At 37.8% G+C, this 27,956-nt stretch overlaps 1 protein-coding gene and 1 long non-coding RNA gene across 6 annotated transcripts; one reads left to right on the forward strand and one right to left on the reverse strand.

Annotated features, from left to right (window-relative positions):
* The first annotated feature begins 162 nt into the window (after window positions 1-162).
* On the forward strand, window positions 163-27,806 carry zzz3 (zinc finger, ZZ-type containing 3). 5 transcript variants are annotated; one of them, XM_051134309.1, is made up of 12 exons: window positions 163-328; window positions 8,917-10,396; window positions 13,261-13,399; window positions 13,506-13,653; window positions 16,329-16,456; window positions 18,630-18,701; window positions 19,534-19,635; window positions 19,926-20,021; window positions 20,994-21,143; window positions 22,538-22,672; window positions 24,061-24,161; window positions 26,219-27,806. In XM_051134309.1, the coding sequence occupies exons 2-12, from the start codon at window positions 8,982-8,984 to the stop codon at window positions 26,361-26,363; spliced, it is 2,631 nt and encodes an 876-aa protein (XP_050990266.1). In that variant the 5' UTR covers window positions 163-328; window positions 8,917-8,981; the 3' UTR covers window positions 26,364-27,806. The 5 variants fall into 5 exon arrangements, with proteins under 5 accessions (XP_050990266.1, XP_050990261.1, XP_050990274.1 ...); XM_051134304.1 differs by lacking the exon at window positions 163-328 and adding an exon at window positions 407-499; XM_051134317.1 differs by lacking the exon at window positions 163-328 and adding an exon at window positions 942-1,210.
* LOC127180357 (uncharacterized) lies at window positions 21,013-21,627 on the reverse strand. The gene is made up of 2 exons (XR_007829629.1): window positions 21,338-21,627; window positions 21,013-21,228 (listed from the first exon to the last, which is right to left on the reverse strand). It is a non-coding gene; the product is annotated as an uncharacterized LOC127180357 (long non-coding RNA).
* Window positions 27,807-27,956: the final 150 nt, after the last annotated feature.

A 27,956-nucleotide genomic window follows, 5' to 3' on the forward strand; every position in this document is an offset into this window, starting at 1 on the left:
TAAAGTAGTTTACTGAGCCCTAAATAGCACTGGTGCAATCTAGCCATTATTTCCACTCGCAGACAGATCAATAGCACATAATAGTGCATTCTTCAGTACAATATGCTGCTCATCATCAGGCTGAAATGGTCGGTCAGATCAGTGCTGACAGCAGAGCTCTTGAGAGCCGGTCATTATGAAAGCAGCGAGCGTGTGGGCCGCGGCTGCTGTCCTGTACAGTATCGCAGTGAGCGGGATTGTGGGATTCACATTCACAGCAGCAGCACCACCGAGAGAGAAAAAAACATGGCGGCTGCCGAATGTGCAGCAAACGATTTGCGGAAGTGAGGTAAGTGTAATTCTGTAGCTTCATAAACCCTTTTACATTGTATTATCCGTCACTCAAGTCCAATTCCCCGACTTTATCTCGAACTTAAAGCAGACTCTGCTTCAGGAATCGCTTCGATTGTAGCGGTTCGAGCGGATTTGATGGGCAAAGTTGTTGCGGCTGATCAGTTGTGTATGTTCACGCTGCCCCCGCTCCTCTGCACTGTTACACGCTAGCCTGTTAGCTTCCACATTTAGGCCCTTTTATCCTCAAAAGTCATTTGCTCACTTGCTCTGCCGTTTGCGTTTATTTGACACGGGGAAACAGCATTTTTTCCGTTCGTTAACAAGTGTTATAAATGTGCGTTAAATAGGGTGCGCCAAATTCGTTAGCATTAGCATGCTAAAGTGAGTCTGTATCATCTTTATTAGCGCTCTTAGCCAAAATGCTAATTAGTGGTTGAGTTGTGGGGAAAAAAGCGAATTGTTTGTTTGTTCATTGTTCCTTGGCCATTTACGCGGTAAATGTGTTTTATATATTTTTTGTTTTAAATGAGTGCAATTGCGCATCCTGTGAATGCAGTAGTTAGCAGGTGAGCTAATAAAACCCTGCGGACACATTTGTTTTTGTTCAGTTAAACGGTTAGTTGTGTGTTAAAAGCATTTCTTATAAAAACGTTTTATGAAATGCACAAAGCAAACGTGTTGCATTAGATACTAATTCAGAAGTTGAGCTCCGCTCAGAAGTCACCGGAGCTGGAGAAACTTGCACACGGGTGTTTGGGAGGCAGCCGGGCTGCACGTCATGCCGACCCGCGGATGCGGTGTTGCCGGAGAGGCCCGTTAAATGCAACTGAAGGAGAAAATGTTCTTTTTTTCTAACGACTGTTCTAGATAAATGAAGGTGAGTTAATAATTTGCAGTAGTGCTTAAGACACTGTTTGTTATTGTGTTAGTGTGAAGGCAGACGCGTTTCTGAGTAAACATCATTTTGAGAACAGATTTTAAATGAGGGTTTGTCATTTTTCAATCACAGAGCCAAACTGGGTTCTTTGAAACCACTGCGACGAGCAATTTAGAAAACACGCTGAGCTGCTCAGAGGGCGAGTGCTTTTCTCCGCGTTGTCATTTGGACCGGGCTGGAGTGTTTTGTGATAGTTCATTGGCGAGCACGTGTCAATTTAAAGTTCTTCTCAACACGCGCGCGAGCTGTACGATTATTCAGGAAGTTCTAAATTCCTAACGCGTGCGACGCAAGGCGCGAGTAGAATGACAACGTCACATTTCACGTCCATAAAAACAGTCGGAGTGAGTTTGAGGGCAGTTGGCGGGTATCTAACCATTCTGGGATGAGCTTCTGTTGGCACCTGCCAGTGGCTGAGGTAGTAGTGTCTGTTGTTGTTTAGACAAGCTGTGATGTACTGGGAAAAAATGTTTTTATTAGATTATAATCTGGTCATTTTTCTTTGGTTAATTGAATAGGGAAAGAGTCACTTTTAATATTATACTTCCAAAATTTCACATCCTGTTCAGTGTTGTCCTCAAAACAATGTGCAATTTGAAGACAGTGAAAGAAGTACAGCGAAGGTGGCTGTGTAGGCTATGTGCAAAGTGTTCAAATTGAAACTGAAATGTGAAAGTTAAAGGCTTTAGGAATGTACATTCACGCATGTGAACATATTACATTTATACTCTATTACAGTAGACCGTTTACTCTCGCTGGTCTCAAAAAAATAAATGCAATTGTGTTAAATGGAATTTTATTATGTTAATTATGTTAATATATCTAGCAAGAAATAGTTTAGAAAAACATAAATTGTAGGCTGAATTGTTGCGCTAACAATACAACCCTACAAAGTAAGTGCTGAGGAAAACACGTCTCAAATACATTTAAACAACACACGTATGACGCGTTCTGACATTTAGGACAACTTAGGTTGAGCACCTTTACCACAACAGGTCACTCTGTGTTCTTCAGTGTTTATTCCAGATGCCTTTCATCCATAGAAAGGTGTTTTTCACTGCTGTAAAATGATTGCCTGATTTTATCTTTGCATAGTGCACAGACTTGATTAATAAAAATAATTGGCAAAAAATTACCAATCATCAATTTTATTTATTAGTTGTTGCAGCCCTAAAAATGCATAGTTGAATTAGTTGTAAATTGAACTGTTTCCATGTAAAGTTTATTGTAGAGTTCTTCCTGGTTGAGGCTTCATACATCAATATCTTGAGTAACTGTATAGCTGATATCCAACTGTAGACTTAGAATGATATTAAAGCCCTAGTTGATTTAAAAATGTAAATCTTGTCATTATTTAGACTGAAATTTAAGTTGTCATTTACTAAAGACTTTAGCCTAAATCTTATTCATGTTCACATTCAAAAACGGTGCATTTATGCGCTGTGCCAGCATTTACGTCACTGATGTATGCCGACTTAATTTTCAGTCCAAGTCAGGAAGATTTGAAATGTAGTGCACAAGTCATATAGACTACTTTGCTAATGCTTTTATAGAAACCCCTCCAAAAGATAAAAAGGATGAAAGGCACACTGGTTTGGAACAATATGAGGATGAGTACATAATGTGTGAATTACTCTTTCTACTTTTAACTGTCCAGTTTTGTCTGTGGACAATGGCAGACGACATGAAGCGTCTCCATTGGCTGTCATAAGAACAATAAGAGCCGCTGCACAGATGGGCTGCTGGGGTCTGAGTGTTTCCTCTAGTGTGAGTGTAGTGTTAACTAATGCAGGCTGTAATCTGGAGATTGTGGGTCTGTTAACTGTAAATAAGGTCAGAACCAGCATATTCATTTGTGATTCATTATTTTTTAAGATTTAGAGTTCAAATTTGTATTTATTAGCTGATTTTATTTCAAAGAGAGTTATATGTTTTGTCACATTTCACTTTACATCTTGATTTAATTAATTAATTGACCCGCCAATATATAGCTAGATAATTTTAAGTCATCCTGTGGCCTCCTTGAAAGTTTGCTAAGGCCACCTGCTTGAGAACTGCTGCTTTACTTAAAGTTGAATTTTGTGATTTGTATGCAATGAAATGCTTTGAGTGTGCTCTGTTACATCACCCATTGTACTCTGTTATTTAAGGTTTTCCTCCTTTAGAGCAGGACAAGCAACCTAACCTTCACTTAGTCATATTTGAGTTCCCAGATAACCTCATTATGCAAAAGTGAGTCATGTCAGAAGGGTTGTAGCTTGTGTGATGACATTAGTGGTGACTCCTCCATTAGCAGGAGTTTTTCCCCTCTCATTTTACGGTCATGATGACTATAATCATCCTTCAACAGCAACAAAAAAAAAAAAAAAATAAAGTCTGTATTTGATTTTTTTTTTTTTTTTTAATCAGATCAGTAAATTGCATTAAATGAGAGAACAGAGAAAAGAAGACAAAGTTCCCCTTTATATTTGAAGTAGATCTATCAGCCTGTTTGTTCCAGCTCAAACCACAGGTCTGGATTTGCTGTATGGAAAAACAGGTCTTTTATAGTCTTTTTAGAGAGGAGGAAATAGAATCTAGTAGTTAAACTGACATGGGTAGTAATGGAAAATTATGTTTTCTAACCGTTTTAGTGCTTTTAGTATTCAGGCCTGACACCACCCCTTCTGTCTGTTTTCCGTCTCGTTTTTTATATGCATGGTCAAATCACATTAGACACTCACCAGGAGGCTTCAGTGGAGTGTGAATAAGGGATGCGTGTAAGACTGTCCTCAGGTGCCTCTCATTTCTCAAGAAAAACTAATGTCAGCACAGTGCAAAATCTTATTCTAAGCCTCTTGTCATTCAGATCACACTAATGGTACATGGCAGTGATTGTGTTCACTGGAGAATGTGGTGTGGTCTTCAGTGTCCTTTTTTTAATGTGAAATATCTAGAGCCATGGTTTCATAAAAACTGTTTTTTTTCTCTTCAAGGACAGGCTTTATGGAAGTGTTCTGGCTGTAATAAATCCTAAAATTATCTTTTTTTCCCCCTACTGCATACGTCCTAGATGTATCCTCTTGCACGGCCCTAGCAGAATGAAGGCAATTGAGAAATTTGATATGGTGTAATCTAATTTGTCACACTTCAAGCCTCTGTTTGACTTTAGTACCACACTAATTATTGAGTAATGCAGACAACAGTACCAGCCCAGCGCTCCCTTCAGTCTCCTGTGAAGCTCCCAGCTGAAATATGGTGTGTTTTTGCTGCTGCCTTGCAGATTTTGTGCATTTCACCGTTCCCATATCAATATATCATGTTCCGTAAGCACTGGTCTTCGGGCTGACTGCTTCATTTGTCATACTCGGGGTCCTGAATTAGCTTTTTGCCACGTATGCCGATGGCTCGTGAATTTACTCCGCAGATGGAGAAAATGTACCATAGTTTTTTTTTTTGTATGGTATTTTTTCTTTTAATATTATTAATAATGGGATGTTTAAAACATTTAACCACTTAAAACATTTAAACACTTCCAAAACAAAGATTCACATATAATGTACTCACCCCATTGTCATCCAAGATGTCTTTCTTTCTTCAGGTGTAAAGAAATTGGACTGAAATGGTGCCCCGATTTTGAACTTCCAAAATGCAGTTTAAATGCGGTTGTAAAAAATCCCAGCTGAGAAAGAAGGGTCTTATTTAGCGAAACAATTGGTTATTTTCACAAAAAATAATACAATTTATATACTTTTAAATGTCAAATGCTCATCTTGTCTTGCTCTGCCTGGACTGTTTTTGTTCCGGTTCATGACAGTTAGGGTATGTCTAAAAACTCCCATCTCATGTTCTCCCTCAACTTCAAAATCGTCCTATATCACTGTTTTACCATTTGGGATCGTTTGAAGCTGCATTTAAACTGCATTTTGGAAGTTCAAAATCGGGGCACCATTTCAGTCCATTATATGAAGAAAAATGCTGAAATGTTTTCCTCAAAAAACATAATTTCTTTACGACTGAAGAAAGAAAGACATGAACATCTTGGATGACAATAGGGTGAGTACATTATATGTTCTTTTTTTTGGAAGTGGACTTCTCCTTTAATGGGATGCTACACCCAAAAATAAAAATTCAGTCAGCAGCACTCACCTTCATATCATTCCAAACCATAAGACTTGAGAAATTTCTGTCCCTCAATTGAAGTCCATTCCATCAAAAGTTCAGACATTGTGAAAATAATCCATATAAATAGAGTGATTTAATCTATAATTGCTTCATATGAGAGAAACAATTTAATTTAGGCTTTTATGCACATGTAAATAAACACTGATCAACGCACATACATATATAGAATAATAAATATGGTAAATAGCTCAAACATGCCTGCTTGACACTCAGTAGGGTTGTTTTTGTGTCACGCAAGCACTTTGAACTTCATTTTACCTTATTTGATGTGTTTTGTAAGCCTAAATTAAATCTGTTGTATTTAATACTTAGAGTTAATACAATTCTGTAGATTTTTAACTAATAAAACAAAAGAATGTGACAAATGTTACAGGTCATTGCATCACATACAGTGGCGTGCAGAATGAACTAATCATGTCTATCCATGAAATGGGTTTCACAAAAATGTGAAGACTCCTCATATATTTGGTTTAGTGGTTTGGAAGATTGCCAGGAATATTTTGCGTATGTTTCACTTCATTGAGTTCGGGAAAAGACAGATGAACTTTTGAAATTTTCCTTACGTGTAGCTGACCATTTGATTTGAATCAGATGTGACAATAAGGATACCTTTTTTTTTTTGCATTCTGCTCAGTCTGGCACAGTTGAGTGGTCAAGCCTTTCAAAGTGTACTCTATTGACCATGAGTGTGGATGGTTGTGTTTGGCGCTTTAACATTTTTTCTAAGCGTTAAAATAACTCGCACAAGTCTGCATGCATGTGCTGAAATCAGCGGACTGTTTTGATAATGAAAATCACTGTCTGCAAGTCAGAATGGAACTTAGATTTATACTTTGACTTGAGGGCACCTAATATACTTTGACATTTAGACTGTTATAATTCAGTTTGCATTATATAAATCTGTAGTACCTAGAGTTGTCAGCCAAGTTACATTTTTGGCGCTTTATAATGTTAATTTTGGACCCTGCTCACAGGATTCTGTGGAGCGCTGACTGCTTCATTAGAAACACCCATGATCAGTCTTTCAAGACTGGAGGTTTGTTTTGTAGTGGCCATTGTTAAAATGCACTTTTATAGCTCAGATAAGAAGCAGCTTAAATACAGACCATCCCCCTTCACATCTGCAGCTTTAGCAATGCACCAGGGAAAGCCTAGCGAGCACATGTGTGATAAGTAGATTGATAGCTTGTGGGAAACTCTCAGATAACCTCTGAATATCAAACGTATTTATAGAATATTAGATAACAGTAGATCATAGCCTGCCTGTAGGTTGTAATTCCTCCAGCGGTGTATGTTTGACTTTGTTTTACCAAACCCAAAGAGGGAAGAACTTGCGATAAAGATTTTCCTTTGAAATTGTGCACATTAAAGATCTGTTGTGGGAATCTTGTTAGTGATGTTTCCTCATGCGTCATCGCTATTACTATTGCACATACCCCTAAGTAATAAACTAAAGATCATGTTTGTGCTACAGACATTAAAGTTATCTCAAATTGTGCAGATTTTTAAGTAGGGTTGTGCTGTTAGGGTTTTTTAAACCAAGCACTGAAGGAGGTATCCGAGACATTGAATGGCTCTTCTGTCTTGAACCAGTAAATAATTGCATAGCAGCACCTTGGCATTGTGGTAGCAGCTTTTGCACAGGCAGACATCACTTACGTTTTCTTCAGAATTCTACTTTATATTTTTCACTGGAATAAAAAGCTATAAATAATGATGTCTCTCTCCTTTTCCTGTGGATCTTTTGCTTAGAAGCATTCCAGATATTCCATGAATGCACCTTCATTCTTGAAACATAAGTTATTCTCTTCCTTCTCCGTCTCAATCCATTGATCCACTGTGAAGGAACATCCAGCAAACAGATTATCTCCCATCTTTAAACATCAGCTAAAATGTTTCTTTTACTTCATTTGTCCATATTTGGCTCTTTGGCCCATCATGTGTTTATCTTTTTGATAAATCATCTTTATGTGTTTTTTAAATATGACACCAAGATGAAGTTATCTAGCTGGCTAACAAATACAAGCTTTTACCAGAATAGCAAGAATGATCTGTAATTGTCCCAGAGGCTTTGGGATGGATCATTGTATGTTACTGTGTCTAGCAAAAATGTGTTTATGAATTTGTAACTAGATAATTTCTAGCCTTTTTTTAGGGGTTCAAGGCTAACGCGTAGTGCTGAAACCCTGTTGTAATTGTTAGAATAGTCACGGATGAGCGATGAACTGATCATGCAGACCAAACTGTAAGTCGTAGAGACTCAACTTGGAGGGATGGTTGAATTCACACATACAGTGTGACCGTGGATCGCCCCAATCGGACTGACGGGGGCGCTACAGCGATCAAAAGTACGAAATCACTCATAACTCTTAAACAGTCAGTCGCAGGCTGAAGTGGCTTATGTCTTATATCCTTGGTTCATGCCAGACAAATGAGCCTGGCAAAATTTTGGGGTATTTCGCATTTTTGGCAAAACCTACTTTTGCAAACTAGTCCTAGGTTTCTCCATCCCATCGGAACCAAAGCAGTGCATAAAGATTCTCTGGAGAGTGAATATCAATAATTATCAAAAAAAAAAAAAAAGTTTTGATTTGACTTTTGACTCACTGTCGACTAACATCAAAAAAGAGCCACAAGTGTCTATAAGGACATTTGCGTGTCTCAAGAAAACATGGCCGCCATTGGCCGATGAAGTTTGAGTACCTATTAGACAAGGTTAACGGAGACTGATCAAAACGAAACTCGGTGGGCCTGTTTCACTCACAGCCCTAAGAGAGTGAGAAATTTGAAAGAAATCGGCCACTGGGGGCATGGTATCGTATTTTTTGACGGCGTAAATGATTGTACATTGCATACATTGCAATACTGGTATCCTATAATAGACCACCTTGTTCTGAACAACTTTGCCTCTAGAACCACTGCTGTCAAACAGACTGCTTTGTGACTTTTGTGAACTAGTGCTAGGTTTTTCACTCAGTCTGGAAAAAAACACCGCAGTGCAATTTTCTAGACTCTCTAGGTCAATAATTATCAAAAACATGTTGAAATTTGCCCTTTGGGAAGCTAAAACAGGGTCCTTTAGAAAAGGAGCCTGTCCAAATGTACCTTAAAGCCTAAACGAAAACTCAAAACTTCACGAAACCCACTGAGCACATGCGACAGGTGATTCTAAATAAGCATGCAAAGTTTCAGGGAGATCAGACCACAGCTGGCGCTATAAACATCATATTTCTATGGTAAATCACCTGGATTTGATAAATGCTTTTTTAATAATTGATTTAGGTGGTTATAGGCTTGCTAAATAATATGTAATATGTTTTTCCTTATGTGCTTAAATACCTAAAGCACTTGAATCCCGGTAATCGCTGCTTGCAGCTATATTTCTAGCTATTTTTCTTTTTTTTAATAAGTTTAAATAATCTCAAACCCATTTAACTTTGAATCCGAATGATATGTAATTATTCTCTCGTCATGTCCCTCAGGTGCCCACATTCTGCTGCTGAGGAGAGAGCACCACGATGAGGAGACAGTAGGCACCCACCATAGTATGGCCGCGTCCCGCTCTTCGCGCGTCACAAGATCATCAGTGGGGATAAATGGATTGGATGAGAACTTTTGTGGTCGAACCCTCAGGAACCGCAGCATCGCCCAGCCGGAAGAGAGCTCTCCGCCTCCTGTGCCCAGAGCCCGCTCGCCCAAGAAGAAGCAGGACTGTCAGCAGCACCAGCAGACCGGAGCACAGGTCGGAAAGGTAGCCGAGAGCAAGGCGGAGGGTGAGCCCCTGCCAGCCTACGGAAAGCGGGGCTTGCCGAGCTCCGAGAAGGACGAGTCGGACAAATCAGACAACTGCGAGCGTCCTAGGGCCGGGGGTGGGCCAGAAGCCTCCCCCGCCCTGAAGAGGGCCAAACGCTGCCCTCGCTCAGGTGAATCGCAGGGGGCAGAGGAGGAAGCTTCTCTCAAACCGGAGAGCCCTGATCCCGCTGCACCGAAGGAAAATGACGAGGGCGCCAAATCGAACGTGTCCTCGGACCCTCCGCTCTGCCTCGACAAAGAGGCGGAGCAGAAGGAGGACGGCCCAGTGGAGGAGATCGCCCCTCCGCCGCAGGCCGGCGAGAACGTCAAGGCCACCAACGGCCTCGCTGAACTCCATAAGGAGGACTCAGAAGTTGCAGCCTTACCCCCGGAGCCCTGTGCCTCCCCTGCCACGCTTAACAACAGTCCTTCACTGTTAAACGGCAGCCAGGCTGCACCCTCATCCCCCGACCCTATTGTGCCTTGTAGATCCCCTCATCCCAAGCAAGCCAATGAGTCCGACAGCCCTCAGATTGACTGTGAGAGAAACTGCACGCCCGAGGAGGCTGCCGAGGCCGTGCTGTCCCGGGAACCCGAGATGGAGGTAGAGGTGGACGTCGTAGGGGACACTGGCCAGGCTCAGGATGAGCTCGCGAGAGAGGAGAGCACCAACGGCGGCTTTCAGGCCGAGCCGCAGGACCCTTCTGACAACTGCTCGAATATCTCAGGAGAAACGGCGGTGCTGACTGCCTCCCAGCTGCCTGCAGAGCCCCCCTCCTTCACAGAGCCTCAAGAACACCGATACACCCTGAGGACTTCACCGCGCCGCGCTGCCTTTGGTAGTGGGCTCAAAGCCAGCTCCCCCAAACCCAGTTCCCCGCACATAGACAATGGTTCACTGAAGGAGGAGTCCACGCCGGTTCCTCTTTCCTCTGAGGACACCAGCCATAAAGACCTTCCCCATGATGCACTGGGGCTTTCTAGCGAGGCAGACAATGAACTCTCAGAGAAAGCAGGGGTCAGTGGAGAAGTTGGAGTGTCAGATAGTAGAATGTCGAGATCCGCCAAAGAGCTGCTGGCCGCTCAGGCTGAGGAAGATGAGGAGGAAGAGGAGGATCCGGATGTCTACTATTTTGAGTCTGATCACTTGGCTCTCAAACACAACAAAGAGTATGTTCAGGTTTATGCTATCCCGAAGTCATCAGTTCTGGTAAACCAATGTGTGTCATTTTTTTGGTGTATTAATGTACCCTTTTGTATTTATTCATTCAAGGTGTTTGCTATGGCAAGCATCATTGTTACTGTTCCTCATATTGAAGGTTAATCATTTGAACAAACCCCAAACCAAACATCTCAGTCAAAGTCCTGCTCCAACACACCTGTCTGTAATTATCAAGTGCTGCTGAAGAGATTAATTAGCCGATTCAGTTGTGCTTGGTTAGGGTTGGAGCTGAACTTTGCAGATCTCCAGGAACAAAATTGGGTAGCCATGAATGGACCCAATCCACATCTAAAAAAACGAATATCATACATCTTTAGATGGTGGGATTTTTTTGACTTTTTCCAATAACAAACTTTCTAGAATGCCCTAGTAGCAACCGCATAGCATATTCATAGCAGGGGCAAGTACCGTTCAGTTTCTGTATAGAGGTTCAGATGAGATATCTTCTTATGTTATATAAGTTTGCTTTAAAAGTTATTTTCTTTAAAACTGTTTCTTTAATGTACATGATTGTCAAAACCCAGCACTTCAGGTTTTGATATGTTCGCCCTGCTCTTGTTTATAGTCTTGTTTTGTCTTTTTAGTGTTGAAAATGTTTATGCTTTGTAATCTGAAGAGTTTAGCCCAGATAAACATCTTGGTGTTTTCCTGCTTAACTCTGCATACTTGTTTTCTGTAGCATAATAGTCGACTGCACTAGCAGAAAATGAGCAACAGCTGCTGTAATCTCCAGGACGGTGGTAGGTAATAAGCGAGGGAAGGCCTGCTGCTGGTGGACAGGTTGTCCCGGGTCGTGCTCATTCAGCGTGTGCCCATTTCACAGTGTGAGTGCAGGGATCAGGAGCGGCCAACTGGATTGGCTTGTCGGTCAATAGAAATGAAGTGAAGAGATTGCAGTCACGTCAGTTTATGAGGCCTGTCTGAATTATTTATCTTTTGTTGTTATATTAAATCGTTCTCGTTTCTTATCTGGGGCAGTTTTTCTCCTGCATTTTAATTTGGATTTAACATGTGCTTGACAATTTTAAATCATAGATTTATTAACGCAGATTACTTTTTCTCAAAGAAGCAAATGAGAAGTGCTTGTCTATGCAAAACCACACCACAATGGGATTGTAGTCACTAGGGTGTTGCTAGTTTTCAGTGATTTTTAAAGCATTGCTTATTGGTTCAAGTTGCTCATAAGTAGTATTCTACAACAAGCCTCAGATTTGAGGTGTCCATTGGTGTGGAGGTTTGGGATTAGAGGTTTGGTGATGTCCCTAAACCGAAGTATGACAAATGGTGATAGTGATTGGAACCCTAACCCACACAATTAACATGTTTACACTGGCTACTAACTTAAAAAGTTTTTTTTTATGGGCAGTAGTACAGAATCCCAGGGTGTGGTATTTAATGGTTAATTAGTGTAGTATAGGTTAAAATGGCCCAAAGCCTACATCACTATTTGTTTGTTTAGTTTTTGTCTGTTATAAGTAATCTAGTCTGCTTTTCAGATGGTTGACCCATAGGTGGCAGTGCATTGCCAGCCATATGTCAGTTTTGGGCTCATTGCCATTGTTGGCTGCTTTCCCCACCCTGCAGTGCTACATGCCTATCTTCATTGTGCATCTAAATCGAGAGGCTGTTAACAGCTCTTCTGCGGTCTGAGTTATTAAATGGCTGGGAAATTGAAGAAAAACTAGTCAGTTGCCCTCAAGTAAGACAAATCAAATGGAGCAAGTCCTCTAAATGAATTCCTGTTGAGATTGGATGCTTGCTGTCATCAATTGGTTTTCATTCATGCCATGTTAAGGTAGATTGATTATACAAGGTCTGTTGAGCTTCTGAATAAGATTACTTCTAAGCAGTAAGCCGAATCTCCTGCTTAGAAGAGCATCTTTGTCTAATTCGCTTTTTTCCCCCCCTTTGCCTCTTTTTTTCATGTTCCTATTTGTGGATCCCATTTTCCTGAGGGTGTGCAGGGAAAAGGTCAAAGCTCTGTAGCGCTCAGCCAGCATCATATCTTTGAAACTAACAAGATGAATCTAAAAAAGCTTTTTCAAATGTGAGCTTCTGAATCCTATATAACTGAGAACTGAGTTACTGAAATTGTTCCGTAACATGAACCTAGTAGAGAAAAAAATCTGATTTTGGCTTTTGTGCACTTGTTCAGTGTAATTCTACTGAATTACGCTGTACGTACTGAATAATTTTAACCTGTTAGCGTTCCAACGAACTGCCCGTGGTACATTTTGTGCTTAGTTAAATGATAAGGAGTTAATTAACAACATGCACTTGCTGTAAGTACAGTTAAGATTAGGGTTTGGCTTAAGGTTATTTAATGTAATTATGCATAATTATCTGTTATTACTATAATAAGTACATGTAATGTGTAAGAAGAGGACTCTAAAAGAGTGTTACAGTGATTTTTTTTTTTTTTTTCCGGCAATTACAATATACCATGAAAATTGGATTTTTAACTCCTGAGCTTTACCATCAGTATTTTAACTACTAATTAAACATCTTAAAACTGTTAAACATTAGATTTCTAGTCCAACTGTCTCTGGGTACAAGCAGAAAACCCAGTTCCTGTGTGAAGCTGTCAGTCATTGCCCGCCCACCCTTTGGCAAACAGGAAATATTTCTATTTATAGAATATATTTCTATGGGAACATTTACAGGGACTTTCTTTAGTAAAGTGTGTGGTTGTGCTGCACTAAAATTAAATAATGGATAACTGCTGAAAGTTTGATGGTTAAATGCATAGCATCAGCTGTTAATAATGTACAAAGCGTCTGTGCCCTTCCCTCTCTTCTGTCCTCTGCATTAGTTATCAGAGGTTGCTCCAGACCATCAGTGTACTGGAGGCCCAGCGAACCCAAGCCATCCTGGACCTGGAGACATTGGCACGGCATCAGAAGGAAGCCCTGTCTGACCCCATCGTCTTTGTGGACCAGCTACAGAAACGGGTACAGAAGGATCCTCTGGGACGTCCATTGCTGTTTTCTAAAATGCCTGTTATTTGATCCTGCATTCAGGTTTAAGTATGTTTTCGATCATCTGCTTTCATCACAGGTGGAGTTGGGTCTGCCTCGGCCCCAGAGAGTAGTCCAGCTCCCGGACATTGCATGGGACCAATACACCTCAGGCCGTGGCGACTTTGAAAGGGAGTTCTGTGACAAGAAGCGCAAAACAAGGCAGTTGCAGTTAATCTTTGACAAAGGTGTGTACCTTTTGTGTGTGCTTATTTTTCTGGTTACTCACAGGTCCAATTGACTGGTATGTTCCTTAGTGGACCCAAAAAAGGGATAGTTCACCCAAACAATGGAAATTCTGTCATTAATTACCTAATTTACCTCAATTCGTTCCAAACCTGTAAGGTCTTTGTTTATTATGGGAACACAAATTAAGATATTATTGATGAAATCCGAGAGCTTTCTGACCCTGCGTAGACAGCAACGCAACTGAAACTTTCAAGTTCCAGAAAGGTAGAAAGGACATAGTTGAAATAGTCCATGTGGCATGAGTGGTTCAACCGTAATTTTATAAAGCGATGTGAATACTTTTTGTGCTAAAGAAAACAAAAATACACTTCAGCAGCACCACCCAGAACCTGTTTTAATGATGTCCTTACTACCTTTCTGGGCCTTGAATGTTTCAGTTGCATTGCTCTCTATGCAGGGTCAGAATGCTCTTGGATTTCATTAAAAAATTCTTAATTTGTGTTCCAAAGATAAACAAAGGTCTACCGGTGAGAATGACATGAGGGTGAATAATTAATGACTGAATTTTCTTTTTTGTGTGAACTAAGCCTTTAAATATGCAAATGCAATTTGCCTGAAATCTCAATATGGCTTTGTGCAATTTATCGCCTTAGAATTCGAAAGTTCTATCTGCGTTCTGAGCACTTTTTTTGAAATATTGAGCTTCAAAGTTTTTCCCATAGACTTCTGTAGATAAAACCTTTTTTTTTTTCTAAAAAACGGCCCAAAATGTACACAGCTTACAAAACAAACATCACATAATGTAAATAAGTTGTCACTGAATAAGAACATGTGAATAACTCCGTTTTGACAAAAATGTCAGATAGAACTTTATAATTCTAAGGCAACTAATTATCAAATCAAAAAGGCTGGAAAAAAATCAAAAGGGTTGTGATGACAAAATAAAAATTTGATGGTTTAATTTTTGAAAATTAAAAAACAAAGTATTGTAATTTTGCAGTTGTACTGGAATGCGCACAGGCTAATTTTGAGCTACAGGCAAAAAAAAAAAGTGAAAAATGTTTTTTAGTCGAATTTGAGGTTTTCACAACAATTAGTTCATTAAGCCCTCTTCTAGTGATCTCTATGCTTCAAATAGAAATCAAACATCTAAAATTATCTTTATTTGTAAGTTGTCTGAGAACAGTACATTTTCTCCGCTCACTTCTCATGCTGGCTGCCTTTCAAAGTGTCTTCATAACTGCTCTTCCGGCAGCGTGTGATCCTGTTAAATATACACATATAAATAGAATTACAGTATCTAAGTATTCACGCATTTCATCTGTCTTAAGTGAACTTTTGGCAACTGTATGGGAAAAATAATCAATATATTAGATCCATGCATTACAGTATATTATATATAGGCCATCTGTCTCATTAATGTTAATCTAACAATAAAAGAAAGTGCTTCAGTGCTTTTGTGTAAATGTAAAATGAAAAGGGTAATGCATAATTTATATATGTATGTATGTGTGTATATGTATATGTGTGTGTGTATATATATATATATATATATATATACACATATACATACATATATATATATATATATATATATATATATATATATATATATATATATATATATATATATATATATATATATATATACACATACACATATACATATATATATATATATATATATATATATATATATATATATATATGTGTATTTATATATGTGTATGTATATTTGCATCTGTTCTTATTTATAACAAAAATTAAATTTAAAAAATAGCTATATTGTGATTATTAAAGGATTAATTCACTTCCTGAACAAAAATGTACAGATAATGTACTCACCCCCTTGTCATCCAAGATGTTCATGTCTTTCTTCAGTTGTAAAGAAATTGTTTTTTTTTTGAGGAGAACTTTTCAGGACTTCTATGGGATTTCTATGGGAAAAAAAAATGGCACCTTCAGAAAACTTCAACTCGATTTTTCTCTAAATTAACTTTGCTAACTCTCTCAACTTCAAACTAGTCATTTTCGAAGGTCTTTTAATGGAGAATGTCAAAACAAAAGTAACTCATTTTTGAAAATTTGCTCATTGTGACTCATTTCCACAGCAGAGTTCACATATTTGTATATATTTTTATTATTATCATTATTATTATTATTATTATTTTACAATGAAATATTACAGTAGTGATATTTTAATTTTAAAAATAAAAATAATCATTGTAGTTAATTAATTAATAAGCATATTGACAATCATAAATGTTTTGCTAAATTGCAGTCCTATGAACAAACAAGCAATAATAAATAAATAGAGTGAGAATTTAAAAATGTCAGGGTGATGCAAAAGCATTTTAATTAAACTGCTTTAATTTTAATAGTTGCATTAATGTTATAAAAAGCTTAATTAAAAGACCATTAAGTATGAACATGCAGAAAAATATAAAATAGGAAATTATGTCTTTGTGTCAGTGTAGATAAATAATAAATAATGAGATAATTTGATGTTTTCATAACATGGTAAATTTAGGTTGTAGATCATGTGGTGCAAGGTCTCACTTTTCTCATATTTATGAATTACCAAGGCTGTTATTTGATCAAAAATATGGCTAAAAAAATAAATGTATGATACCCACATGAATGCAAAGAGTAAATGCTTATTGTCTTTGTGTAGTGGGGTTGCCTGCTCGACCAAAAAGTCCTGTGGATTCCAAGAAGGAGGGTGACTCCTCATCCGTCTACTCCTCCTCGCTGCCATCAAGTGACGGTCCAGAACACAGCATGTCCAGTAGCAGAACTCAGGTAAACTCAGATTAAGTCTTTGTACTTTTTCGTCATTTGTATTCTGTCTCCATTTATAGCTGTCTTGACTATGAACCTGCATGTTGTGTTTTGAGAAAAACAGGGGGTTGCAGATTCTCCTTTATGCTTTGCTCATTTTTTCCCCATGACCTACGATTTCACCATGTTTCATCACACACCACTGCATCCGATACATAATAAGATCAAGACCTAACATTTAACTGGATGTTGTTTCTTGTTATATATGTGCTTGAGCCTTAGGACATGAACTCTGATGTGTTCTACATGCACAGCATCTCCCCTGAGAGCACAATATCTCCATCCATATTCATTTTGCTGTAACATTTTGAGAGAAAAATGCACTGCAAGCATGCTGATCACAAATAACTGTAAAAGCACTGTGGGTCTCCTGGTGTGTTTTATGGAGGTGCTGTGTTCAGATAAACTAGCTTTCTACCTGCAGTTTCACACCAGTCAGTTCATCCCATCTCTGTTGTTTAGTATGTTCATGCATGCTGCACATGTAGCGAAAAAATGGTATCTATGGAAACCAGTGGGAGAAACCTTGCTCTCCTTTTGATACAAAGTGTATATGTGAGTTAAATTGATGAATAAATGAATAAAGCATTTTCACTGGCCTCTTGATAGATCAGGAAATCTGATTAGATCCACTGTCTCATAATTAATGGTAGAAAGTCAATAGAGTTCATAATTGCTCACATGGTTTTTCAGAGGTGTTGGTTCCAGAGGTATTTTATCCATTTCATTTACAAAAAACAAGTCTTTGATAAGTGTCATAAGCCAATGACGCAAACTAACCAGCTAAGATGTGAATTAAAACATTACAATTTGTTCTTATCCAATTATTTGAAGCAACAAAGCATTTGACAATCGAACAAAAAGACAAAAGGTACAAGACTCTGTACTTAAAATATAAAATTAAATATAAGTATAATAAAATATAATTAAATGAATAATTTTATATTTATAGAAACAGTATATTTTAAGTGCATTGTATCATGAATATATACAAATATTTAAGTATTTTGAGACTGTAGTGAGACTGACTCAGTTGTGTAATTTGCATTGCTTCTATCCATTTTATTTCTTCCCAAATTCCATTTTTTTCTTTTTTTTTTTTTCTTTCCAAATTCTGTTTTTCCTGGATTCAACTCTAACCCTAACCCTAACAAACTTAATTTTTTGGCAAACAAAGTTACTATTAAAATTAAAACATAAGTAGTAGTATTATGTGATTTTTTTTTTTTCCTTAATCAAGTAAAGTTTTAACAATTTTAGTAATAATAGTAGTAGAAGTATTACGTACATTGTACTAAACAGTAAGAATATATGTCTTCAAGTTAAACCGAACTTTTGTTTCCTGTAAATACCTTTACATTTCTGTTTATGTGATACGATGATAGTTTCTCTCAAAAGAAACGGTAAAATGCTCATGAAGAAACTTCAGAGCAGTTCTGGAAATGTTTATGTATTTATGTCCTCATTTGGTGAGATGGTAGACACTAAAATCACATTGAGTGTCATGCACGCTTCAGTATGCGCGTAGTAAACGAAACTGCGAGTCTGTGCCATTCACACACACAGAGACACGCAGAACATGAACGATTCATATTTAAATAGTCTTTTTGCTCAATACTTAGAGATACTAGTCCATATCGCGATTTGATTTAAGTGTAATGATCTACTTTTGATTAATTCATCCGAACTTTGACAAATTCTGTGACATTATATAGTAAATTCCATTTTTATGTCTGGATTCCGTGATTTCGCGTTTTTCGCATCGCGGAAGTCATAGGGCCCTAAAGTAGCCATTCCCTTCAGAGCTCTTTTGACACTATCTGTTTGCCGTAACTCTCTGATTGGTGGAATTTTCTATACAGCATCATGGGTATTGTAGTTTGTACGAATTCCACTGTTAAACTATTATTTCACAAACTTAAGTTTTAAATTGAAAGTAAAAATAATCCAAACTGGTGACTTCAATAAACCATATACCATCAATTAACAACCTCGGAAAATACTTGTTTGAAGCTTCTAAATTTTACTTTTAAAATTTTAAACAGAAATTTTGGGAAACAAAAGTTAATGTCCATGTATGGCTTTGAACTATTTGCTAATGCTAAATTTTTTCTGACTGATGGTGTTTGTTTAGATGATCAGAGGGAGGCTGTGCAGCCAGAACAAACCTGACACCTTCAACCAGTTGTGGACCGTTGAGGAACAGGTATGAAGCTACCCAAGAGCCCTTAGTAGCCGTGAACTCAGAGCTTTTTATAAACAAATTTTAAAGGATTAGTTTACTCCAAAATTAAAATTTCAGAACAATTTACTCCTGTGTCATCCAAGGTGTTCATGTCTTTCTTTCTTCTGTCAAAAATAATTTTTTTTTAAGGAGAACATTTCAGGATTTTTCTCCATATAGTGGACTTCAGTGAGGATCAGTGGGTTGAAGGTCCAAATTGCAGTTTTAATGCAGCTCTAAAGGGCTCTACACGATCCCAGCTGAGGAATAGGGGTCTTGTCTAGCAAAACAATCAGTCATTTTCTTAAAAAAAAAAGAAAAAAAAGCTTGTTTTGCACTAGCTCTGCATCCATGACTTCCCACATTACACAGTCACGTTGGAAAGGTCGCATATGACGTAGGCAGAAGTACTAAGCCAGTGTTTACAAAGCAAACGTGCAAAGAAAGTCAAACGCACTTTACACAAAAAAGGTATAAGATGAGCGTTTTAGGTTTAAAAAGTATATAAATTAAATTTTTATTTCAGAAAATGACAATCGTTTTGCAAGACCCGTATTTCTCAACTGGGATTGTGTAGAGCCCTTTGAAGCTGCATTGAAACTGCAATTTGGACCTTCAACCTGTTGGCTCCCATTGAAATGTTTTCCAGGATTTTCAATGTCCATCAGCTGTTGGGTTCTTAGAATGCTACTTGCTTATTCAAATTAGTGGACTGAAGCTAATTGTTGTATAATAGAATGTACAGTTTTTAGTATTTTGTGTAGCTTCTGAGCCGTAAGGTTTGCTCATGGCATCTCGTATGTGAAACTTGTAGAAAAAGTTGGAGCAGCTGCTTTTGAAGTTTCCACCAGAGGAGGTCGAGTCCAAACGCTGGCAGAAGATCGCAGATGAACTTGGCAACAGGACCGCCAAACAGGTGCATTTTTAGCCCAGCTCTACACAGTCACCCTCTCTGCAATTGATCTTCTTTTGGCATTGATGGACATTCAAATCTCTAGTAGCCTTTTTAACTGCTCTCTAAAGCAGTCGGGCAATTAACATCATTACAGCCCCATTTAATGGAGACTCTCTATTATTAAAAGATGTTTTTTTTTTTTTTTTTTTACTAATGGGACCAGAGTCTTAACATCTAAAAGCTGTGGTAGAAAAGCTTAACCACTGAATTTAGGGCCTGCTTTTTTATACTAAGTTTCTGTTTCTTCACAGGTTGCTAGCAGGGTACAGAAATATTTCATAAAACTGACAAAAGCTGGTATTCCAGTACCAGGCAGAACACCCAATGTGTGCACGTACAGTAAAAAGGTAAATTGGTCTTTTTAAATGTGTAATATAATGTAATATAAATGTTTTAAAATGATAAAACTATACAGTACTGTTAAAATTGTTAAATGTTTATGAAGTCAGTCTCTTATGCTCTCCAAGTTTTTTTTTTTTTTTTTTTTTTTTTTTTTTTAAACAGTTGCGCAATATTTTGGGGGAACCATGATACATTTTATTTCAGGATCTGTAGAAAGTTTAAACAGCATTTGTTTTAATTATTTTTTTCTTACGATGTAAATGTCTTTAAAAGACACTTTTAATCAATTTAATGCATTTGTGCTGAATAAACACTTTTACTAATACTTTTTTTTTTTTTTTTTTTTTTTTTTTTTTTTTTTAAATCCTACGGACCCCAAACTTTTTAACTGTAGTGTGTATATTTGAATTAATACACTACCAGTCAAAAGTTTTTGAACAGTAATATTTTTAATGTTTTTTTTTTTTTTTTTTTTTTTTTTTTTTTTTTTTTTAAATTATCTTCTGCTCACCAAGCATGCATTTATTTGTTTCAATGTACAGCAAAAACAGTAACATTTTGAAACATTTTTACAATGTAATTTATTCCTGTGATTTCAAAGCTGAATTTCTAAATTCAAAGCTGAATCATTATTCCAGTCACATGATCCTTCAGAAATCATTCTAATATTCTGATTTTCTGCTCTAAAAAATGTATTATGTTGAAAACAGCCAAGTAGATTTTTTTTTCTGTTTACTTTGATGAATAGAAGGTTCAGAAGAACAGCATTTACATATTACATTTTTAAAAATTATTCAAATAGAAAATAGATATTTTAAATAGTACAAGTATTTCAAAATGTTACTGTTTTTGCTGTACTTTGGATTCTTACTGTTCAAAAACATTTGACTGGTAGTGTATATTAAGTTATCACAATACATTTTTTTAAAAATGCTGTACAGTGCATATTTACTGACATGACATGTTCATAATTGCAGGCCTCCAGTAAGCGGCAGCACCACCTCAATAAACACCTGTACAGGCCCTCGACGTTCCTCACCTCATACGAGCCGCCCGTCTACATGGATGACGAGGATGAACGTTCTCACTTCTTTAACAGCCTCCAGGATAATGGAGCGGATGATTCGGTCAGTCCTGGTTAAGATCTCACAGTTCAAGTCCAACTAAATCTGAGAACACCCACTTCAGGGTGGGCTGTTATTGATGGGGTCACTAATCATCAGAGAAATATGTGTATGATTGAACCAGTGACAGCCACAGCATTTTATCAGATCATATTCAAGCAAATTGATTTAGAAGCTGAAAAGGGAAAAATAAATACCTGAAATTGATTGATGAAAAATTCTGCTTTTTGAAAGCCATTTTGTGTCATCATAGCGACTTCCTCTCTTCCCCTCTGGCAAACATTTGATGGCCTTTCTCAAACAGGAAATCCATTAAAGACCGCAAACTGGCATTTTCACAGTTGGGATTGCTTGATGTTTGATCATTTGATAATGATGAGCTGCCTTTTGACAGACACCGCTGCCAGAATCATTAGAGACGACTCTGTTTGCGTCTCCTCAGCTGAACTGTGTAAAGAGGGCTGTGTGTTGAGTGACTGTGAACTGACTGCAGTGGCTTGACATTTTCTCTGTCTCTGATATGTAACCTTTACGCGACACCGGTCAGCGGACCCTGCAGAGAACATAACCAGTCGTGCGTTGCCAAGCATCACTGAACCTTACATGTGCCAAATATAGACTTACTACAGATCATGTCGTCACAAGCCATATGTAAAGCCTGCATAAAAATATTGGAAATTAAGCTTTTCTCATATAAACCCTGCAGTAATAAAATTATTATTATTATTATTATTATTTTTTATTGTTGTTGATCAAAAAAAAAAAGTCATTTTATTACTGCAGGGTTTATATGAGAAAAGCTCAATTTGTGACATTTTAAAACGTTCTGTTCATCAAAGCATTCTGAAAAAAAAAAAAAGAAAGAATATATATATATATATATATATATATATATATACTTTCTTTTTTTTTTTTTTATAGCACCAAATCAGCATATTAGAATGATTTATAAAGGATCGTGTGACACTAAAGACTGGAGTAATGATGCTGAAAATTCAGCTTTTTCCATCAGAGGAAAACAATTATGATTTAAAATATTTTAAAATAGAAAATAGTTGCTTTAATTTGTAATAATATTTTTTACGGTATGTTAGAAAAAAATCTTATGGACACCAAACCTTTGAACATTTGTGTACTATTTATACAATTCTGATAATACTTGAATTACTTCTCAAATGTCAAGGCTAGGACAGGATCAGGAAATGTAGCTTCAACCTACCCTAAAAAAATAATAACAGTGAGTCACTGAAGAATAATATTCCAGATTCATTAAAGATTAGGTTTTGTGCTACAAATTCAGACCTGAATAGTACGAAAAGTCCTTTGTAGCAGTGACAGCTGATATGTGGTGAGCTCTTAAATGTTTTACTGTTCGTGACCCTGCTGTGATGTTTCAGGACGAGGACGGGATACCAATGGAGTTGAGGCACCTGCCGGAGTACAAGGAGCTACTGGAGCTGAAGAAGCTCAAGAAACAGAAACTACAGGAGATCCAGGTTGAGAGCGCTCTCACGCAGCACGTTGGCTATAAGGTACATACTTTTACCTACGTAATTCGATTGTGATGTGTGACTGATTTCTGAAAATGTAAATCTGGTCATCATTTAAGGAGGACAAATTGAGATGGGAGATTTTTTGACATACCCTAACTGTCTTGAACTGGAGTGCACAGAGTACGCATGCACGTTGCAGAGCTAGACAAGACGAGCATTTGTGGTTAAAAAGTGTTTGAATATTCATTTTTTTAAAGGGGTCATCGGATGCCCATTTTCCACAAGTTGATATGATTCTTTAGGGTCTTAATCAAAAGTCTACAATATACTTTGGTTAAAAATTTTCAATGGTTGTGTAAAACAACACCCTTTTTACCTTGCCAAAATCAGCTCTGCAAAAATCATCCCATTCTGGTTGAGGCTGCTTTAAATGCAAATGAGCTCTGCTTGCCCCACCCCTCTCGGCTCTCTGTGGATTGACGAGCCTGTTTACTTTAGCTGCATTTATCCACGTTTAGCCGCTAAACTTGCTAACTAGCACATTATTAGGAAAGGCGATTGCAAAGATTCATAAAAAACTCCTTATACTCACTTCTGCTGTAAGTGAAGCTGGATCACGAATGGTTTGCGCGAACATAGATGTGTAGATCGGGAGGCGCATTCCCTTCAGCGTTTATCGGTTTGTGCGTCAGTAATAATGGTCTGTGGGATACACAGTTTTCCGTATGTAGTTACAGTGACTGGACTAAACGAAGCCTCGATGTAAATAATTTGCCTTGATTTTTTTTGGTATTCAAGTTACTTGTTTTACTCAAGGAATTGTTTCAGCCCTACTGTAATCAGATGCACATTTAAAATTGGAATATAATTTATTTTCAGTAAAATGTGTTTCATAAACACACAATCCTTTCTGGATTACAATCCAGAAATTAATTATTCCAGCTGCTGTGAGAAAAGGATATAAACGATCTGTCACCTGCAGGGTCCTCACATGCAGATATAGCCTACTAGCCAGGACGCCACCTTTATGTTTACAGAGGTGATGTAATGACACGGCAGAATGCTTGAATTTGCTACCAGTTCCTACCAGTACCACTCAAATTAGAAAACATTATTACAAGCTAACCTTGTGAATCTGGCTTTTAAAGGAAGGAGATAGTTTTAAACTCTGGCTGGTTATGTACTTACTCAAAAATTGATTTTGGTTCATTTTTAACCCCCCCAAAAATTACGGACTGTAGCTTTAATACTGTGGCTAAACCAGACAAGATGCAACAAAGCGACAAGTGATAAAACCCATGTTTTTCATGTAAAGCTGAGCGATGAAGGAACAAATGTATTATATAATGAGGCTCTTTTTCATAATCAACCTTTTTTTTTTTTTTTTTTTTTTTTGTTGTTCATGTTTGCGTATAATTCTCTTTCAGTGTGACATGTGTGGCATGGAGCCCATTCAGGGTGTACGGTGGCACTGTCAGGACTGTCCGCAGGACAACGCTGTGGACTTCTGCAGTTCCTGCTCCGACTGGTGAGTGGAGCCAAGCTTTTCCAATTTGTAATTACACAGGGTTCATACAAGGTGCTTAAAGTACTTAAATTTGGCTTTTTGAAATTTAAGGCCTGGAAACCCCTTGAAAAAAGCAATATTCCTGAAGAGGTACTTAAAAAGTGCTTGAATTATTGAAAGACAATGTATCAATGAAATAAGTGCTTAATTTTGTCAATCAAAGCACATATCTTTTCAGGCAAAATTCACTCAATTCAAAAAACATCATACCTTTTTCATTCATTTAATGTCAGAAAACAATAGAGCTAAGCAAGTAATAGTACTGACAGTGTCACGTGAACACGGCTAAAGACTCGAAAAGAGGAACAGACAAACCGAATCAATTGAGTCATTTCTGCTGGAATCGCTCAGATTGATTCAAACTCATGACTTCAGTCATTCATTTCAAGCAATTTACTAGCAAAAACCAAATCAAAGTAAAAGAGACTTTTTTTTTTTTTTTTTTTTTTTAATTTCAACATCGCTTGTAATGATTTTAAAAAGCAAGTAATGATGGGTGCAACAAAGCTTTTTGAAACTCTGAATCATTTAAACCATTGCGCCACAAAATGATTTACTGTTTCGAAGTGCACGAAGCGGTTAAATAGTGTATTGCAAATATTTTGATTTAGATTAGTACTTCGCATATTGCAAATGATTTTATTCAGGTCAGGATTTCGGAGCGCGTATCATGAATCTTTTTATTTTTGATCTGAATGGGTTTGTGAATCATTTAGCGAATTGAATGATTCAAATAAAATGATTCACGATATGCAGTTTGAATTCCTGATCTAAATCAAATTCAGATCAGGACTTTAGAGCGTGGATTGCAAATCGTTCGATTTAGATCAGAACCTCAGAGTGGGCATCAGAACTTCGAAGCATGGATCACAAATCATTTGATTCAATTCAGGATTTCAGAGCAATTTTGTGGATCTTTTTCTTTTCTTTTTCTTTTTCTTTTTCTTTTCTTTTTTCATCAAACCATTAATGCAGTAGAGTTAAAAAAAAAAAAAAAAAAAAAAAAGAAAAAAGAAAGTATCCACATACAAATTTCTTGAAAAAAAATTAATTGTGGTTTTACTACAGTAAAAGTATAGTATACTTTGTAATACTTTAGTAGTAAATCTTCACGTGTGCTTCACTTTAGTTTTGGCATTTTTTTGTGTGTATTTTTATTTATCTGTTTCTCTTTTTTTTTAGAATTTAAAATGGAGACATTATTCGATAAGTGAGAAGTCCTCTCATTAAAGTCCTTAAAAATCAAAAAGTAGTGCTTGAAAAGTCATTGAAATTTTATTTTACAGTATCTGTACGAACCCTGATTACAGCATTGTGGTGTTAATGTACACGTAACTCATAATTACAATCTTTTTCACATGACTTTGCCATTTGAAACATGCAGTGCTTACATTTATTTAATAAAACCATAGCCTTTTGAGGTTTAATAATCACATTAGACTGTATCAAATCAAAATATGACGTTTGTCATACCATTGAAGATACTTAAGATGTTTAATGACCTTTAATTTCATAAAACCTGAATTTTTAAAGACCTGCTGGGATTTTATTTACACACATGCTCCTAAGTACATTTTACAGTTCTCGCACATCTATTTTTAGTTGAAAATGTGAGTGAAATGTTCACAGTTTAAATGGAATCTTTTGTCTTTTTGTCCTGGATATGCCTTTTTAATAAACTGAATTGTTAATAATTAATTTTCAACTTTGACCATGAATTTTTGTGGCCTTACTGAAAATGCTGTGAAATGGAAGCATTTGAAAAAGAAAGGGCTGTGCTGCAATGGTGATATTTGTCCTTCATTTGAAATGTTTTATTTGAAATTCTAGAGGAAATCTCTTCCATCTAAGATGGGGAATCTCAGGCCTGCTTTGTATTTTTAAGGCATATTTTATTTTTAGTTTGCGCACAAAATATCCCAAATTTCCTATTCTGCTTTAATTCAGAATAGTGACTGTTTGGTCAGTTGGCACTGCGGTCTTGTCCTAACCGGTCATCTTTCTTTTTGCCCTTTCAGTTTATTCAAAACAGAGACCCACAAGCCCACACACAGACTGGAGCCAGTCTGCCAGGCTGAAACCTTCCTGGACAAAGACTACTGCTTACCGCAGAGCACAGGCTACAACTACCTGGACCCCAACTACTTCCCTGCCAACAGATGACAGGGACGAGCTCCAGCGCTAGTATCCAGGGCTGGGCCGCAGCCCCCAGGGCATTCTGTGCATGGCTCCATCATCCAAGTCAAAGAAATGCTTACGTTTGGGCGAGAGGGTACCGCAGATGGGCCGCACCTCGCCCCGACCCGCTGCCGGAGGGGGGTGGGGTGGGGGAGGGTTCGTGGGAGGGAGGGGGCAACACCCTGCCGCGGTTGTCAAACCTTACCAGGTCTCGTCAAGTAACACTATCTCAAAATCAAAAGAAACGAGAGGAAAGAACGAACAAAAGAAAAGGCACACCGACATTCCCAATCCCAGGACATTTAGAAGGCAACCCGACGCCTCCCTTTGTTCCGCCGTTTGAGTGACGGGCGTCAGCGCCGCGCCTCTCAGAGGAGCGCGCGGCTCCGGATTCATCGGCGGGAGCGGGGTTGGGCTCGCGTTAAAGTGCAAAATGTCGTCTGTAGTTGAAATATTTATAAGTGAAGCTTTGTGTGTGAGCTCTTTTCGTGAGGCGGGAGTACAAGGAAAGGAACTTGGTGCTGAGACTGTCGTCTTTGATTCATACCAGGTTTTTAACCAATCGAGGAGGTTCGCTCACAACTCCGACATTCTAAACAGGGGTTAAAACAAACAAACAAAAATCCCGGCTGACAGACCCCGTACATGTCTCTTGCCATGGGCTACCATTTTCACTAGAAGCTGCTCTTTGTTTCCTCTTACGACCGTTACATGATGTTGTCACTTTATTTACGTTCATTTCTTGTTTTTTAAATTACGCCGAATTAAAAAAAAAAAACTAAAAAAAACAAAAGCCACTCCACTTAACCCAATAGGTTCCCAAACCTCGAAGCACTACAGCACGGAGAAGACCAGCTGAGATCCAGAAGGCGTTATTGCGCTCTCTGCGCTCGTGGAGAGCTTTCTTTTCTTTTCTCAATGTGTACTGTTGTTGATCATGTGGAGTATTCAAATATATGGTGAAAAGTAGCCAGTGGTAGTTGCCGTGTGCCATTTTTTTTTTTCTTCCCTGTCCAGTTGATTCAAACCTGGCCACTTGTCTTAGAAGAAGAAAATAAAGAACTCATGGCACGTTTGCCCTCTGTGAAAAACTGCCCAATCATCATCACGCCTTTAGCTCCCTCTAATTTTTGCAGTTTCCTCACGGTCCATGAAAAGATTGTATTTTTATTAATCTATTTAAAAGACGAAGAATAACAAGAAATCGAGTCGGTGGTAGGCGTCGCATATGCGCCGCGCTCCCACGTTATTTTATACACATGCATTTTGTTGTGCTTTGAGTAGACCATTTTGTATTGGGTTCTGTTCTGTTCACCTCCCCTCCCTTGACCTGCTTCAATATCTGTGTATAACAGTCTGTTCTTAAATAATGTAAAAAATGTTAGAGGAGAACTGTGGAAATAAAAGTATGTGAAAAGTCTTTCTACACCACGTGACTCGGGTATTATGATTTATCGTTCTGGTTCAATTCAGCTCCTAAGACAGTAAGCTTTATTAGGATTCATTAGGGACATGTTTATTTTTAGGGTTGAGAGTCTGTCACACTTCAGCCACCAGAGGGTGGTACGTTATTGTGAA

Source organism: Labeo rohita, chromosome 2, assembly GCF_022985175.1.
Source record: "Labeo rohita strain BAU-BD-2019 chromosome 2, IGBB_LRoh.1.0, whole genome shotgun sequence".
Classification (NCBI taxonomy): Eukaryota; Metazoa; Chordata; class Actinopteri; order Cypriniformes; family Cyprinidae; genus Labeo; species Labeo rohita.

Coding starts and splice junctions, on each gene's coding strand:
- zzz3 (XM_051134304.1), top strand. CDS start 469: ATGGGCAAAGTTGTTGCGGCTGATCAGTTGT. Junction 500..8,916: donor TGTTGCGGCTGATCAGTTGT/GTATGTTCACGC, acceptor CATGTCCCTCAG/GTGCCCACATTCTGCTGCTG. Junction 19,636..19,925: donor GCAACAGGACCGCCAAACAG/GTGCATTTTTAG, acceptor GTTTCTTCACAG/GTTGCTAGCAGGGTACAGAA.